Source organism: Garra rufa, chromosome 12 (genome assembly GCF_049309525.1).
Source record: "Garra rufa chromosome 12, GarRuf1.0, whole genome shotgun sequence".
Classification (NCBI taxonomy): domain Eukaryota; kingdom Metazoa; phylum Chordata; class Actinopteri; order Cypriniformes; family Cyprinidae; genus Garra; species Garra rufa.
The window spans coordinates 12,863,158-12,881,084 of NC_133372.1; the positions used below are offsets into that span (position 1 = coordinate 12,863,158).

General features: G+C 34.9%; 1 protein-coding gene across 1 annotated transcript; it reads left to right on the forward strand.

The window, feature by feature from the left end:
* Positions 1-448: 448 nt before the first annotated feature.
* On the forward strand, positions 449-7,330 carry gmppab (GDP-mannose pyrophosphorylase Ab). The gene is made up of 12 exons (XM_073852193.1): positions 449-732; positions 964-1,061; positions 1,152-1,255; positions 2,088-2,280; positions 2,840-2,899; positions 3,043-3,173; positions 3,288-3,422; positions 3,507-3,604; positions 3,764-3,810; positions 5,268-5,360; positions 5,459-5,627; positions 6,245-7,330. Exons 1-12 carry the CDS (start codon positions 693-695, stop codon positions 6,343-6,345), a joined length of 1,269 nt encoding a protein of 422 aa, XP_073708294.1. The 5' UTR covers positions 449-692; the 3' UTR covers positions 6,346-7,330.
* Positions 7,331-17,927: the final 10,597 nt, after the last annotated feature.

The following is a 17,927-nucleotide window of genomic DNA, read 5'->3' on the forward strand; positions in this document are numbered from 1 at the left end:
CCTTGGTAAAAACGCACACAAATGTAGGCTATAAGACCATAATAAAAGTATAGACAAACAACATCTTCTTTGTATTCATTACTTTCATGATCTGAAACATCTTTAATTGTCAGTTACCCAGGTGTCATAGTTGTATACAAGACTAGATTGTGGAAAAAAGACTAGGTCTGCCATCATGTGGTAGATAATGTGAATCAGCTGTCCTCATGTGAAACATTAAGAAATGTTGTCTGTTATCTGCCTATAATCTGTCTATAATATATAAAATCATGAGGCCGAATTTTTAGTCTTAATTAAATTTTATTTAATGCTTGTTTGATCGAAATATGGAATAACTGGACCACTCTGTACATAAATTGACCCACGTCTCCAGACAGATGACCTGATTGGTAAGTGCGACCGATACGTCATAGTGGGCGGGGTTACAGTACACTCACTTCCGCATCACTGTACTGAATAGATTTAATGAAACTGGTCGGTTATGCTGAAGTTTAGTTTCGGACTCAGTTTCGCGTTGGCAGGAAAAACTAGACTCAGAAGCAGCTTTTTATTCTGTAAACAAAATTTGCAACCATTCATTTTTAATAAACAGATTTACATGAAGTAATCAAATAAAAACTGGACGCGATATAATCAGCGTATTAAATCAGTTTTCACTCGTCTTGAAGAGTTAACGGCCTCATAACTGAAAGATGTTAAAAGCGATTATCCTAATCGGGGGCCCTCAAAAAGGTGAGACATTGGTTGTTTTTCTTTAGCTGTACGAATTATGAATGAAAGATAAATGATATCGCAACATTACCACATATGATGACGTGGCGCAAAGGACGTAGCTACGTGATAGCGTCCGATATGACAGACTGGAATTAGTTGTATAAAGTTACCGACTTACTATACAAGAGGCGAATACGCTGAAAAATAGATATTAAAACGCATAAAACGCATTTCATTAATGTCCTTCAGGTACCAGGTTCCGCCCCCTGTCATTCGATGTGGCCAAACCTCTGTTCCCTGTGGCAGGGGTTCCCATGCTGCAGCATCACATAGAAGCCTGTGCTCAAGTAAGACACTTTGATTATGTTTAGATCACATGTAAAACATTAAATTGGACATTATTCACAGTCATCAATATCATGTTTGTTCTCTTACAGGTTCCTGATATGAAGGAGATCATACTAATAGGTTTTTATCAGCCCAATGATGAGCTAAACCGCTTCATTTCTTCTGCTCAGCAGGAGTTTAAAATCCAAATAAGGTAGAAATGAGTTTAGATCAGTAGATATTTTAAATAAGGAATAACTGAAACTGTTTTGTCTCTTATTATTTATTATATTGTCCATTCCACAGAACTGGTTCAAAGTCAGAGTTGTAAATGTCTCGAAAAATTTCTAGTAATTGTGCAGTTAATTCTCATATTGTATTTTCAGAAAGTTTTATATATTTGTTCTCTCCCCAAATTTGTCACTACTGAAACACATATATTTATAATTTTACCAATAACAATTACAATTTTACCAATATTTCAACTGTGCTTCATGAAATTTGATGCAATCATACTGATTTCAAACAGGATTCATTAGTTTGAATATACATTGAACCAAACACTATCATAACGTCTTAGTTGATAATTCAGTATACTTTATTTTTGACAAAACATCTGATGTTTCGATCGTGACTGCACATTTTCAGTAGTGACAGTAATGCTTTGGTATTGACCACATCACATTACAGAATTTTAACCCAACTACTAAAACATACTAAAATACTCAAAATTTGCAGAACTGTACTAAAATGTTGTTTATTTCCCCCAAATAAAAGATTATGAGCACCCTTTTGTCAATACTGAAACAACAACGACATGTTTTGGTTGTGACTGTTACGGTAGTGACAATTTTAGATACTTTCGAATCTAGTTCAAAGATGCTAATCAGCACATGGTTAGCTAACACTGTCTATGGACTAAAACACACACTGTTTTGGTTTATGTTTATTCATATGTTGTCTCTCAGATCTGATAGTCCTGTAATTTAAAAACTAGTCCAATACATAGGCTTGAACACATAATTTCTTTCTTTTTGAATCTGAAGGTACCTGCAGGAGTTTGCTGCCCTAGGTACAGGTGGTGGGATCTATCACTTTCGTGACCAGATCCTGTCTGGGGGTACGGCTGCATTTTTCCTCATGAATGCTGATGTATGCTCCGAGTTCCCTTTGCAGGAAATGCTCCGGTTCCACTGTCAACATGGCGAGAATCATTGTGGAGTCTTACTGGGCACTACAGTAGGTTTGAATTTAGTAAATGAGAGAGCAAATAATATGATGTTATCTTGGGATGTTTAGGACTTTAATCTGAATGTCTTACTACAATAATATAATATAATATAATATAAAAAAGTACTGTTCAAAAGTTTAAATAATTTTTTAGAGTCTTTGAAAGAAGTCTTCTATGCTTACCAACACTTTACATTTATTTGATCAAAATAGACTAAAAGCAGTATTATGAAATATTATTAATATTTAAAAAAATCGATTTCTATTTTTAAATGTTTATTTGATCAAAAATACATTAAAAGCAGTATTATGAAATATTATTATTTAAAAATTATACATTTTCTATTTTAAATATAATATATTACCATTATGGCAAAGCTGAATTTTCAGCAGCCATTACTTCAGTCTTTAGTGTCACACGATCCTTCAGAATTCATTCTAATATGCTGATATAGGGCCCTAAGAAAGGTTTATTTTTTTAATCATCAGTAATATAATCAGTTATAATTATTATCTTTGTGGGAACAGTGGTAAATTGTTTCAGGATTTTTTATTTCTGTCATTGCAGGCCAATAGAACACAATCTCTAAACTACGGCTGCATTGTGGAAAACCATGAAACAAATGAGGTACTATAAATAAAGATGTGCAAGATTGCTTCCTTGTACACTAATTCATATGATTTAAAGGACAAACATTCTGTTTAATAAATGCCAGTACAACTTTTCCTTACTTTTTCACAGAATGCTAATTATCACTCATTTTCTTTCAGGTGCTCCATTTTGTGGAGAAACCCAGTACTTTTGTAAGTGACATTATCAGCTGTGGCATCTATTTGTTCACACCGGATATTTTTGGCCATATTGGGAAGGTTTTCCAAAGGAAACAGCAAGAGAGGATCCAGTGAGTATCACTGACATTTTTCAGCCTCTGAACCACTTCAAATGACAGATGTATGTGTTTAATAATAGGTCACTCTGACCTGTTTGCACTGAAATGAATTATGTTTTTCCACAGGGAAGAGCTCACTAATGGCAAGCAGATGCCAGAGGTGATTCGGCTAGAACAGGACATCTTTACAACCCTAGCAGGACAGGAAAAACTCTTTGTCTACAAAAAACAGCATTTCTGGAGTCAAATAAAGTCTGCAGGGTAATTCTGCCTTTCTCTGATTTTTTTACCCTTCATCTCCCTTTCTGCCACTGTTTCTTATACATGATGTTTAACGTAATACAGGTCAGCAATATACGCTAGTCGTTTGTACCTCAAGCAGTATCATCAGACACATCCTGAGCGACTGACCACAAACCAAGACGGAGCCCCTAAAATAATAGGTATGTTGCATGAAGCATTATCTCAATATCTGAACAAGTTTATCTTAAAGCTGTGATTTTAACAAGCATAATTTACCTATGTAAACACAGAACTCACTAGATGTATTATATAATTATATACAGCTACTAGGTCACTGAAAATTTGTTTTCCACCTTCAGGGGATGTTTATATCCACCCTACTGCAAACATTGATCCCTCTGCTGTGGTAAGTATATGGACAGCAACTTACAGTTGAAGTCAAAAGTTTACACACACTTGTTAATTATTTTACCAAAATAAGAAGGATCATACAAAATGCATGTTATTTTTTATTTAATACTGACCTGAATAAGATATTTCACATAAAAGATGTTTACATATAGTTCACAAGAGAAATAGTTGAATTAATAAAAATGAAACCGTTCAAAAGTTCATCTCCAAATAAAAGTTTGTATGTATGTGTGTCAAACCGGTTCATTGCGATTAATGGCACCCTTAATAATAGTTTACATGTATGTTTGTTAAATCGATTAATTGCAAATATTCACATCCAAAATAAACACTTGTTAACATAAATGTATGTGTGTGTATTTATACATACAAATATACACAGTATACACACAAATTATGTAAACACAAACTTTTATTTTAATGGTAATTAATCGATTTGACAGCCTTTTTTTTGTTTAGTGATAGTTGTTCATGAGTCCCTTGTTTGTCCTGAACAGTTAAACTGACCGCTGTTCTTCAGAAAAGTCCTTAGGTCCCACAGATTCTTTAGTTTTTCAGGATTTTAGTGTATTGGAACCCTTTCCAACAAAGACTGTATGATTTTGAGACCCATCTTTTCACACTGAGGACAACTGAGGGACTCATATGCAACTATTACAGAAGGTTCAAATGCTCACTGATGCTTTAGAAGGAAAAACAATGCATTAAAAGCCAGGGGTGTATACTTTTGAACAGAATGAGGATGTGTACATTTTTCTTATTTTGCCTAAATACTATTTTTTTCATTTAGTACTGCCCTGCAGAAGCTACAGAAGATACATGTTCCCTAGACAAAATAAGTAAAAATTACCCAGCTGTTCAAATTAAAAAAGTTTTCACCCTGGCTCTTAATGCAGCATTTTTCCTTCTGAAGCATCAGTGAGCGTTTGAAAATAATAACTATAATAGTTGCATATGAGTCCCTCAGTTGTCCGCAGTGTGAAAAGATGGATCTCAAAATCATACAGTCATTGTTGGAAAGGGTTCAAATACACAAAAAGTGCTGAAAAATTAAAGAATCTGTGGGACCTGAAGCATTTTTCTGAAGAACAGCGGACAGTTTAACTGTTCAGGACAAACAAGGGACTGATGAACAGCTATCACTTAAAATATAAAGCTGTGGATTATTCAGGTAACAACACAGTATTAAGAATCAAGTGTATGTAAACCTTTGAACAGTTTCATTTTTATAAATTCAACTATTATTTTCTCTTGTGGACTATATGTAAATGTCTTTTATGTGAAATATCTAAATCAGGTCAGTACTAAATAAAAAATAACATGCATTTCATATGATCCCTCTTATTTTGGTAGAATAATTAATATTTTGCAAATTCTAAACATTTGACTTCAACTGTATATAAACACTGTATATGTTTCTGTATTGTATTCAGTTTCTTTCTCTCCATTCAGTTGGGTCCTAATGTTTCCATTGGCAAAGGGGTGACAATAGGAGGAGGCGTAAGAGTGAGGGAGTCCATCATTTTACATGGAGCTGTGTTACAGGTGAATTGGGTCACTCTTGTGGTCACATTTGCAACAATGGCAATCTGACATTAGGCAGAAAGTGAAATTGATCATTATTACACATCTCTCTGTTTCAGGATCACTGTTGTGTGTTGAACAGTATTGTTGGGTGGGACAGTACAGTGGGGAAATGGGCAAGAGTAGAAGGAACTCCAAGTGACCCCAATCCCAACGACCCATATGCCAAGATGGACAGCGAGACTCTGTTCAGAGATGGAAGTCTAACCCCATCCATCACCATCCTTGGTATGAAGATCTTTCCTCTATTATAGTCTAGTGGTGGAATAAAAAATAGTAATATTGTGAAATTTAAAATAACTCTATTATGATTTGATATATTTTAAAAGGTTATTCATTTCATTCACATGATCATTCAGAAATCATTCTAATATGCTAATTTGGTGCTCAACAACATTTTTTAATATTATCAGTGTTGATAAAATGTTGTGCTACTTATTAATTTTGTGTAAACAGTGGTTTATTTTTTTCACAATTCATTGGTGAAGAGAAAAAGTACAGTATTTAATATCTCTGTAACAATATAAATGTCGTTACTATCACTTTTGATCAGTTTAATACACTGTTGCTGAATAAGTACTCATTTCTTTAAAAAGAAAAAAATATACTGTCTCCAAAATTTTGAATGGTAATATAATTTAATATAGTCATATTGTAACTGCAGTTACTGATTATAATCTAGTGTTTTAAACACATGAATAAAATGTACTGGTTGGTTTGGTCCAGAAGGTGGAGCTGTTCCTTCAGAAGTTATAACAGTTAATCATCGTGCTACTGCATGTGTGGCAACAGTTTTCAACAACAGAAATTTGTCTGACCATCTATACTCTATATTTTCCTTATAGGCTGCAATGTGAATATTCCATCAGAGGTCATCATTCGAAACTCCATCGTCTTGCCTCATAAAGATCTCAACAGGAGCTTCCAAAACCAGATTATCCTATAGAAGACACTTTCCTTTATTGTATTTCTGAATAAACACTGTACATTGGGTCATGTAGAAAGTATATAGCCTAAAGATTGCACATAGTATAGTTTATTATTATTTAATGTTCATCATTGTTTATGTATTTGGTAGTTACAGTTCAGAGAAAAGAACCACTTGTGTGGTCAAAACGTATTGCAGTAATATATTGTGAATAATATGGTTCAAAAAGGTATTTTTATAGATTATTCTAGGGCTCATCCTATGTATGCCTTATACACACACTAACACAACACTAGATTTTACTGTTAGTTTTATTTCTTAATTACAAATCACACATACTTGTATTGCCTTTTCAGTAAAATAAGGAATAAGCAATGAAGTATTTTTAGAAGCTGGCAGATTTGAAGGCACATATTTTTGGCAGGAATGGAAAAGGATGGTGATAAGGTTTAGTTTTTCAACGAATAAGGTTAGGGGTTTTTAATTATTCATTTTTTCTGTTGCAATCAAGTATTAAAATCGTCTAACAACAGAAACATTAGAACATGTGGAGTTTTATTGTAACAAACTGATGAGTCCCCTGTGAGCACAAAATGAATTGCTTTTATATTTTAATTAATTTCACATTTTCATTAATTTCTTCTTATTTATTTATTTTTTGCTGACATATAGAAATATCTTCTTATCAGATCTTGATTAATCTGATTTAAAACTTAAAAAATGGCATAAAACTGAAGAAGCAAAAATAACTGCCAGGATATATTCTAAAGAAATATCATATTAATAATGCATTACTACAGCTTTACCATACAATATCTGTGTTATCAAATACAACAATGTCATCTTTATTGGGTAAGCATGTATCTGCAGAGTATCACATTGGGAAAGCAATGGCAAACATAAGGAAAAAAAACATAATATGAACATAAGAATATTTAAAAATGCACCTTTTGCAGACCCCCCCCCCCCCCACCACCACCAATTAATAAACCGTTAAGTTGTTTATCAATTAGATATAGTTATAATAAGCCAGCACCTGTTTGAATCATTTTATCAAAAATAAAAAATAAATTAATAAACAAATTAGGGCTGTAATCAATTTTTTTTTATCACGATTAATCGCATGGTTGTCATGAGTTAACTCGCGATTAATCACACATTTTTTATCTGTTCGAAATGTACCTTAAATTAATATATTTTTAAAGTTTTTAATACTCTAATCAGCATTGGCATGGACAAATATGATGCTTTAAGCAAATAACCTGCTTCTTTTATTTTTTAAGGTATTGTTTTCATTATAATGTACTGATTCGAGAGCCTGGTCTCATGAACATGCGCATTAGCACCATTTTCTGTTTCTATTTGGCGTGTAATTAATAAGCTGAAATTAACTTTGACGTGCATATGATATGCAATTATGCATGTGTTTGACCTGCATTTAATACGCCGTTTTCGCTTGCATACTTGTATGTGGCTTTACGCATCAACCTCACAGCACCAATAACGTAGACCGACTCCGCTTGCATTCATTGGCAGAAGTGCCGGTACGCAAGTACGCAAAAGGATAAAATACAGACGTGCCTGCGTACCGGTGTTGTGCCCATTTCAAGCACTGGAAGCAACATAATATCTGGTTTAACTGAAAGCGCTGCTCCACTGCCACTCGCTGAACAGAGCAGACGCAGATTTTAAGAGAGGGAGGTGCGCGCGCATTGGGAGACCTCGCGCTCATTCGGCAAAACCGGAGAGCCTCAGAAACTATATTACGTTTGTCCAATTATGTGTTTATGTATTGTTGCTAGACACTTTTCGCTAGGTTGGCAACATTGTGCATCCATTTCTTTAACCGTTAGGTAGTGGTCGGTCAAACAGAAAATGCACGCTGCGTTAATCGCGCGTTAATAAAATTAGTGCCGTTAAAATGAATTTGCGTTAACGAGTTATTAACGCGTTAATTTTGACAGCCCTAAAACAAATACAAATAAAATTTAACAGTGTAATTCCTAGTGAAGAACTACACTACCCATGATCCTCCAGAAAAAATATCTACCAATCACAGAACTGGAGCAAACTAATGGCACCAAAGGACCTCTGCAGTAGAGCCCTTCCCGAAGGGAGAGCTTTCAAGGTTAGCAAAAAAGTGTAATGCAGCAGTACACTGGCAAGGAGACAAGAACATTTTTTTTAACAGATGTCAGTGGAGAAGAGGCTTCAAAATGCGAAATAAACAGCTTTTGTGAGGAACCATCTTATTGCCACTTAATACTGACGTTTTTTTTTCTTTTTCAAATAAATGTACATTTGGGATGGAGTTGTATTTGGAGTTTACAACAGAAAAGTGGCTGTTTGTTTTATATAAACTCTTGTATTGTTGTGGTTCTCCTCAAAGCTGGTTTTGTGCAAAGTAGTAGAATATATCTCAAAGTAGAATGGAATCTATCAGTAGGCCTAGCTTAAGTTAAAAACCAAAGGCAAGTATCTTTGACCAGGCAATTGTGTGCTTGTGTGAAGTATATTTATGGCCTGAGTGTGCAATTACAGTTTGTAGGACAAAGACGTATTAAAAATGGAAAAGGTTTTTCTTTGTGTTGTGAGTTTGAGTTTATATCACACTGTTATGACTTTATATCTCGCAGTTCCGATTGTATTACTCGAATTTGCAAGTCTTATCATGCAATTTTGAGGAAATTGCAAGTTTACGTCTTGCCATTCAAAACTTTCGATTGCAATTGCCTGTTTATATCTCGCAATTCAGACTTTATTACTCTCACTTGTGACTTTACATCACGTAGTTCTGAGAAAAAAAGTCTGAATTGCCTGTTTACATCTCGCAATTCTGACTTTTTTACAATTTTGAGACAAAGTCAGAATTGCAAGTCTGTACAAGAAATTCTGTTGTCATGTCGAATGGCCAAAATATAAAAATATACATAAAAAGTTTTCAGTTTATAATTCATGTATTACTAAATAGGATAAATTACAACAGTGCAGTGTAATTAGTCTTTAATCTTTTAGACATACATGATGTTAAAATGTACATGCGTGTACTTTTAAGAAGAGCAAATTATGTGCATAAATTAGTTATTAGTCTAATTATCATGAGCTACGTAGCTCATTCTGGTTGGCCACCTATTGTGTCACATAATTTAAAAAAATAAGCCAGAATTGTGAGATTAAAGGTCGCAATATTTTTAAAAAAAAAATTATTTAGTAGAAGGCCAGTTGTTGACGATGTCACCTAAATTGAATACAAAAATCCACCTTTTTTTGTAGTTTTCACAGAAATGATAACAGTAACATTTTCAAAAACTTGCACTTTGAGATCTGTTTTCAAAAATGTGCACTATGAGACCTGTTTTTACAAATATTTGCATTTTCAGACCCCAAGAAACACTGTTGTCATGTAAATGAATTGCCAAAATACAGTTTATAGTTTATGTATTATTAAATATGACAACTGCAGTGTTAAATTACAACAATGAAGTGGAATAGTCTTTATTCTTACAAAATACATGATGTTAAAATGTACACATTTACTTTTAAAAAGGGCAAATTATGTGCATAATTTTTTTTTGTCCAATTAGCATGAGCTATGTAGCTCATTCTGGTTGGCCACCTACTGTGTCACACAATTATAAGAATAAAAGTCAGAATTGTAAGATTTAAACTCAGAAATTTGGTCAGAATTGTGAGATAAAAAGGTTGCAATACCTTTTTTATTTTTATTTTATTTAGTAGAAGGCCACCTATAACTGTTGACTGTTGACTGTCACCTATAAACTGAATACAAAAATAGTTTTCTTTGTCATTTTCACAGAAATGATAACAGTAACAGTTTCAAAAACTTTCACTTTGAGACCCGTTTTCCAAAAATTTGCATTTTTAAACCACAAGAAACGCTTTTGTCATGTAAATGAATGGCCAAAATACATAAAAAAAATTTCAGTTTATAATTTGATCTATTACTAAATATGACGACTACAGTATTAAATCACAACAATACAGTGTAATTAGTCTTTAATGTTTTAGACATACATGATGTTAAAATGTACATGTGTACTTTTAAGGAGAGCAAATTATGTGAATAAATTATTTATTAGTCTAATTAGCATGAATCTTAACCACAGTGTGCACTTTACCTTCTCACCTCTTGTGACTTCCATGCCAGTTTAACACAACACAAAGACACTTAATGTAAGTAATTGTAAATTTCTACAGTGTGTTGTATTAGCATTCATTTATTTCCCTTGTTTAGTGTATCTTTATTATTTATATAGCCTACTTTATTACAGTTGACAAATTGGGAGGTTGTTGGATCAAATGTTGTAAGCAAATAGTTCAACCAAATTAGATATAGAGCTATAAAGTAACTCGTTTTTAAGCCCCAAGTAGATTTAGATTGGTGCAAATTTACTCTAATATTTTAGTTATAAATTTAGCCCTACAGAACACCCTTGTGCAGAATTTAGAATTTCCACCAACCAAGCAGCTGCCAATGAAATGGGAATAAGAAATGATAAGAAGTTCTTTAGATAGATCTTTGTTTTGGTAATAAATGATTTTTGTTCTTTTTTTGCACCAAAATATGTTTAACTTACCCTTACAGTCAGCATACATGAGACCAATGCCTACGTAGTCTTGCATTAGCACTGACAGAAGATTGGATTCTGCATTTTTTCTTCCTTTAAAATAAACCAGAGTACCTTATAAATTTGAAATAATGCTTCTTTGCTATACAGATAATATGTAATTCAGAAAGGTGACAGCCTCCTCCTTCCTCCATAAACATGTTGATTATTCCCCGAGTGGATCGGGTCAGAAGAGGTTTAATGGCTCCTTTGTGAGTGGATTCTTGCAGCTTTATCTTTACTCTCACTCTCCACAGACGCAGCACATAATTCCAGTTTGGAAATAGAGTTCTGTGTTCTTTTTCAAAGCCTTTTCATGTCAGATTATAAAAACAAATAATAGCCTAGTGGTGGTGGCATGTTTTTTGAGAGAAAAACATGGACAAAAGAGAGAGTGGCTTTAAGTGCATAATCACTTAAACCTTTGAGTATGTTACACAGCCAAATCGAACCAGGGTGAATCATGCTTGTGCGGAGGGTATTGAAAACCACAAACTAATCGATAACAAACAGATGTATAATTTGAACAAGCAAGCACAATTCCGATATTTGAAAATACATTTTAGTTAGTAAAAGGAAATTATAGATAACACTAAATTGTGTATGTGTGAAATCAAAATGTATTTCCACAAACACTTTTGACTTCACAGAACTGTAACTAAGCATCTAAAATATAATTTGATTAATGTTGAAATAGCTTATAGTGCGCATACACAAACACACACAGTTGTTCTACAGGCAACACACAATCAACAATTTCTTCTCTTCTGTGTCAGTCTTCAATTCGCATTCATAAGAGTACAGTGTCTTGCAAAAGTATTCATACCTCTTCCTTTTTTCACGTTTTATGATGCTGCCTTATGTTAAACTGCTTTAAACTACTTTTTTCCCCACATCAATCTACACTCCATACACCATATTGACAAAGAAAAGAACAGAATTGTCACAACTTCATAAATGTATTAAAAATAAAGAAACTTAAATGAGTACATTGCATTTGTACATTTTATTCTTTTCCTTACCCCTTCACCTCTCAAGCTCAGGTTGGATGGGGCAGATGCACATTTTTAGGTTTCTCCAGAAATTTTTGATTGGGTTCAAGCCCAAACTCTGGCTGGGCCACTCAAGGACATTCACAGAGTTGTCTGTAAGCCACTTTTGCTGTTATGTGTCATTATCCTGTTGAATGAAGAACCTTCTGTCCAGTCTGAGGTTCTGAGTGCTCTGGACTGGGTTTTCATTAAAGCTCGCTCAATATTTTGGTGCACTGAGGTTTTCTTTTACTCTGACAAGTCCTTCAGTCCCTGGAACTGAAAAACAGCCCCACAGCATGAGGCTGCTGCCAGCACACTTTACTTTTGGGATGGTACTCTGCAGGTAATGAGCAGTGCCTGGTGTCCTTTAAACATGATGCTTGGAATCAAGGTTCATCAGACCAGAGAATCTTGCAAATTCCAAGTGTTGTGTTTTCATGTGTCTTTACTGCGGATAAAGTGTTGCAGTGATGTTTGTCCTTCTGTAAGTTTCTCCTATCTGCATATATGATAATGAGGCTCAACTAGAGTGACTATCTGCTTCTTAGTCACCACTCTAACGAAAAAGCCCTTCTCCATCAATTGCTCAGTTTGGCCTGGAGGCCAGGAGGCCTGGTTGTTTCAAACTTCTTCCATTAAGAGTAACAGAGACTACGTCTTCTGTGAACCTTCAATGCAGCAATTTTTTTTTAATTCTTTCCCAGATGTGTGGCTTGATGCAATCCTGTTTCTGAGCTCTACAGGCAGTTTTTTGACACCAGGGCTTGTTTTTTTTCTCTAATTTCTTTTATTAAAGGGGTCATCGGATGCAAAACTAACTTTTACATGTTGTTTGAACATTAATGATAAAAATCCACCCAGTGATATTTGTTTAATCTTCAAAAGTAATATCCACTTTTTAAAATCAGGTCATTCTCAGCTTCTTGTCGGTGTGACGAAACACAGTTGATCGTCATGAGCGTCTTACCTTAGACCTGCCCTCACCAAGCTGAAACTGTCCGAATACGATCGCTATTGTGTCGACTCAGGTACAGGGCCTCTAATTGTGCTCTGTTGTTGGATGTAATAATGAACATGCAGTCATCATTTACTCCCGACATCAGCCTCTTAAGAGGCAGAGGAAAACATTACTTTCATTTTTAAAAGGAAAGCGCCAATCCCGATCTACATATGCATCTATGTTCATGTATAAGGTTTTTTATGCATCTTTGCAAATGGCCTTTCTTAATAATGTGCTTGTTGGCAAGTTTCGCAGTTTACTATTGAGAATTTTTTAACCAAAGTATATTATAGACTTTTCATTAAGACCCTAAAGAATCATATGAACTTGTGGAAAATGGGCATCCGATGACCCCTTTAAGACCTGTGTGCCTTTCCAAATCATACCCTTTCAAGTAAATTTACCACAGGTTAACTTCTCTCAAAGTGTAGTAACATCTACAAGCAATATAAATGCTCCTGAGCTAAATTTAAACTGTACCAGATAAGCGTATGAATACTTATGCAATGGAATCATTTAAGTTTTTATTTTAATCAATTTGCAAAGATGTTAAAACTTTTTTTTTTTGCTTTGTCATTAGGTTTAAAAGAGTAATTTAAAGCAGTTCAACATAATGCAGCAACATAACAAAATGTGAAAAAAGGGGTATGAATATTTTCGCAAGGCATTTTGCAAGGAATTTCATCAAAAATAGTTTAATTTGAGTTTTCAAAAATGAATGAAGGTCTTAGGGGTTTAGAATGACATGAGGGTGAGTAATAATTAATGACAGAATTTTTATTTCTGAGCAGAGCAAACTACTCCTTTAAAAGTTAGTCAAGCAAACTCGTGTAGAATGCTGAATACTGAAATGAAATGTAGATTTTATCACTAAAAAAATTGCAAATTAGGTTTTATTATCTGACCAATAAAAGGTTGGGAAAGAAAAAAATGGAACAGGAACCATGGATTTTCAAAGGTGTGAAGCATGAATGTGAGACTGAAAAAGTGCCTGAAGCTGAAGACAATTTTAGATAAGAAATGTTTCTTAACTCTTAGAGGAGGTCTTGTTTTCTACTGTAATTTATATTATAGACGATTTCATTATAAGTCAAACAAAAATGCATTAAACAGACATATTTGGAACATATTGGAAGATACATGCTTTTGAAACAAGAATCTTTGAAACTCTGTGATGACATGTAATGTGATGTCCTAATTACTACATCATATAATACCAGGGAGATGCTAATAAAAGGGATAAATAATTATCGTCTTTATGCATTATACAAAAGATCTTGATCTTAAACATTGTTGAGCTTGGAATGCACAATAGGTATCTGTAAGCTTGGATACTGTATGTAACATTAACATTCTTCCCTAGGAACCAAAAATGATCTGCAACCCAGTTAAGTTTTGGTGTATCAGCATTCTTCATCTTCATCTTTTTTTTTTCATATAAACTAAGTTCACACAAGCGAACGTCCGAAGCTTGTGAATTTATTAGCATTTAGCTTAGTACAGTCCTATTTTGATGAGATAGCTTTTTCTCTCCTTCTTTAAGCACATTTCTCCACATACTCACTTAATCTGACAGCTTCAGGGTGTGAAGTTGGGAGGAGAAGCTCTCCTTATCAGGATATTTACAATCTCCTTCTCTTTGATTAGAGATCTGAAGATGTCAGGCGTGATTATCTTCTGTTCAGTGTAAATAACTTGCTTAAACGCACCCCTCTAGTTCCATCAGTGGTCCCTGTCAAAGTTCTGAGTTGTAAGGATTTTAGTTTCCATGGCTCAGTCTGAATTTTAATTAGAGTCTCCCAGCTTTGTACTTCTTAGGGTGAGTTCAATTCATCTACTTATGTTCTGATAATAGAAAGTAAATCCGCCATGAGAGGAAATAAGTGAAATGAATAAGGTCTGAAAAAAAATGTGGGTGGCCATGCCATGTAACAGTATGTATACTAAAGTATACAGTATTATATATATTAAAAATATATTAAAATATTCCTGTACTTTTGATACAATAAACACGGCCGTGCTGAGCATAAGAGAGCACATCTTTCAAAAACATTATCTATATTCAATTTTACCAACCCCAAACATTTTGAACTTCCTAATTATTGTATACACTGTAACCGATTTTTGTAATTTGAACAGTAATTTACTGTAATATCTAGGGATGGGAATCGAAAACCGGTTCTTGTTGAGAACCGGTTCCCAGTGTTTCAATTCCATCGAATCGTTTGCAAAATTTGCAAACGATTCCCTTAACGATTCCAGTGGGCACGAATGACGTCATCACGCGCATTGCGTAACTTACGCACGTTGCGTAGCTTACGCTCAGTCAATAAGCATTGGCGCCTAAGCGGAACAAACGCTCAAAAGTCTGGTTGTATTTCACCAAAAAAGACGAAAATAGGGCAACTTGCAATACTTGCAGCGTAGATATTTCCTCAAAGGGAGGAAATACCACTAACATGCTAAAACATTTGCGCACACAGCATGCAATAACAATAAAAGAATGTTGCGTTTTCGATCCGCTCCGGACTAACAGTTCTCAACCCAGCAGCGGCAGCAGCAGCAACAACGTTAGCATGTCCTCGGCTAATAAAGCTGCAGGACTCATTCATTCCCATTATATATTTTCTAGGGAGATGACAAAGATTCTCAGCCCTAAGTACAAAGCCCCAAACAGAGACAGTTTAACTATGCTAATCAACAATTTGTTGTCCGTTTTCTTCCATATGAGAATCGATAAGGGAATCGATAAAGAATCGAATCGTTAAGCAGAATCGAAAATGGAATTGGAATCGTAAAAATCTTATCAATTCCCATCCCTAGTAATATCTACAGTAAGATACTGTAAAATGTATATACAGTATTTTACTGTAAACTGCAAAGGGTTATGGGAAAATATATGATCACTATTGTAATTCTCCACTACTGTAAATCCGTTTACAGTAAACTACTGTAAATTTACAGTAGTGAACTTGCCCGTGAAAAATTGACCAATGGCAAGGGAGATTTTTTTCCCTCCTGTTATGAGGAAGTGGCGGTAAAAAGGACAAAAGAGAAACGTTGCATCAATAACGTGACAAAAAGGTTAGTATATTATTTCTGTTTTATGATAAACTTAACAATTTTAAGATGTTTTCACTTGTTAACAGAAAACTTAACAATATTCATCGTGTTTTGCATGCCGGTAGACTTTTTTTTTTTGACTGACGGCCGGGGCGCCGCCATAACGGAGAAAACATGGACTGGTGAGTAACTTAAGGTGACCTATATTAGTCGAAATAAACTTTATTTAACATTAAACTGAGAAACACGTTTGTATATTCTGCTGCCCTTTAATGCAAGTTAGCTCGTCTGTCGAGCCCTTAGTCAAGCTTTACAGCGAACTGAGGTCAAATACTGAGGTAAAGTGAGTTAGGCAACACCACTGTTTCTGTGGACATTTTAAACAGTATTTTCAAGCCCTTCTGTTGTTTGTTATTTTCAAGTTTCTGGTCTGGATGTAGTCTGTAACGTCGGAGGTGTATTTTGGATCCTTTTCTTGTGAATGACTGCCAAAGTATCGATGATAACATGAACTGGTAAGCTAATAATGTCAGTAAGCCGAAGTTAACAAACTTAACGTTAGTCACAGAGCAGCATAATATCTTTTCAACGCTGTCTCTTTATAGCTAACTTCAGCAATGTAACTCTCTTCAAACGATGTTTAAGTAAGAAATGTGTGTATCAATGTCGAATGTAACTTTATGGACAGTCCCTCTAAATTCAGTGAGAGACGTGACATAAACAGCGCGTTAACATGAAACACTGAGGTAAAACTGAACACCGCTGTTAAGTGCATCTTTTGTGTTTTATTTTCAAGTTTGTGGTCTCGTGGTCATGTCTGCATCGGAGGTGTATTGGAGTTTTTTTCTGGCGATTGCCGTCGTCGCGGTGCAAACAACAGGTGAGCTTTGCTTTCATCAACTTAGCCGTGGCCTAATGGTTAGAGAGACGGATATGTAACCCAAAGGTTACAGGTTCGAGTCTCAGGTCCGGCAGGGATTGAATGTACAGCGCTCTCTCCACCCTCAATACCACGACTGAGGTGAGTCCCTTGAGCAAGGCAGCGATCCCCCAACTGCTCCCCGGGCGCCGCAACAATGGCCGCCCACTGCTCCGGGTGTGTGTTCACGGTGTGTGTGTGTTCACTACTGTGTTTGTGCACTTGGATGGGTTAAATGCAGAGCACAAATTCCTTGTATGGGTCACCATACATGGCCTCACGTCACCTCCTTTCCTAATGTTAACGTTACTAAATTAGCCCCAGGCTGCTGTTCTCCACTGACTCGCAGAACGGGTTATTTTTTTTGAAAGAAAGTAACGTGCTAGAAATGTATTAATATAGCAAGTTTTGCTAATAAATATTATAAATATTTGTTTTGTAAAAAATGTAAATTGTATCACTGTACAGTAGTTGTCTTTTCTGATTATAAACTATAGTAACACTAAAAGAGTGTTGTGACACTGTCTGTTACAGGAGATTTCTCCAAGCACAAACTGGATGCTGACCAACAGGGGCAGAATCATCATACAGCCAGCTGTCCATTTTACAGACATGCAGAATCAGGTAACCCAAAACATATTTTGTTTTACATTGCATTTACATTCATGCATTTTTCAGATGCTTTTATCCTAAGCTGGTTTTATTGTATTTGAAGTACACATTAGTACGGTATTTATTTCCTGGGAATGTTTTTTTATTACCATGTCTTGTCACATCAAGTTTCCATGCACATTAAAATTATTTGTATTAAACCAGTATTTAAACAGCAAAATGCAGCTGCTTCAGGTATCTTTAACTTACTGTTACCTTTAAATTCATAATAGCAATTAGGGCTGGGCGATATGACGATATTATCGTATATAGATGATATCTTGGAAGTATTGCGATGTCGATGT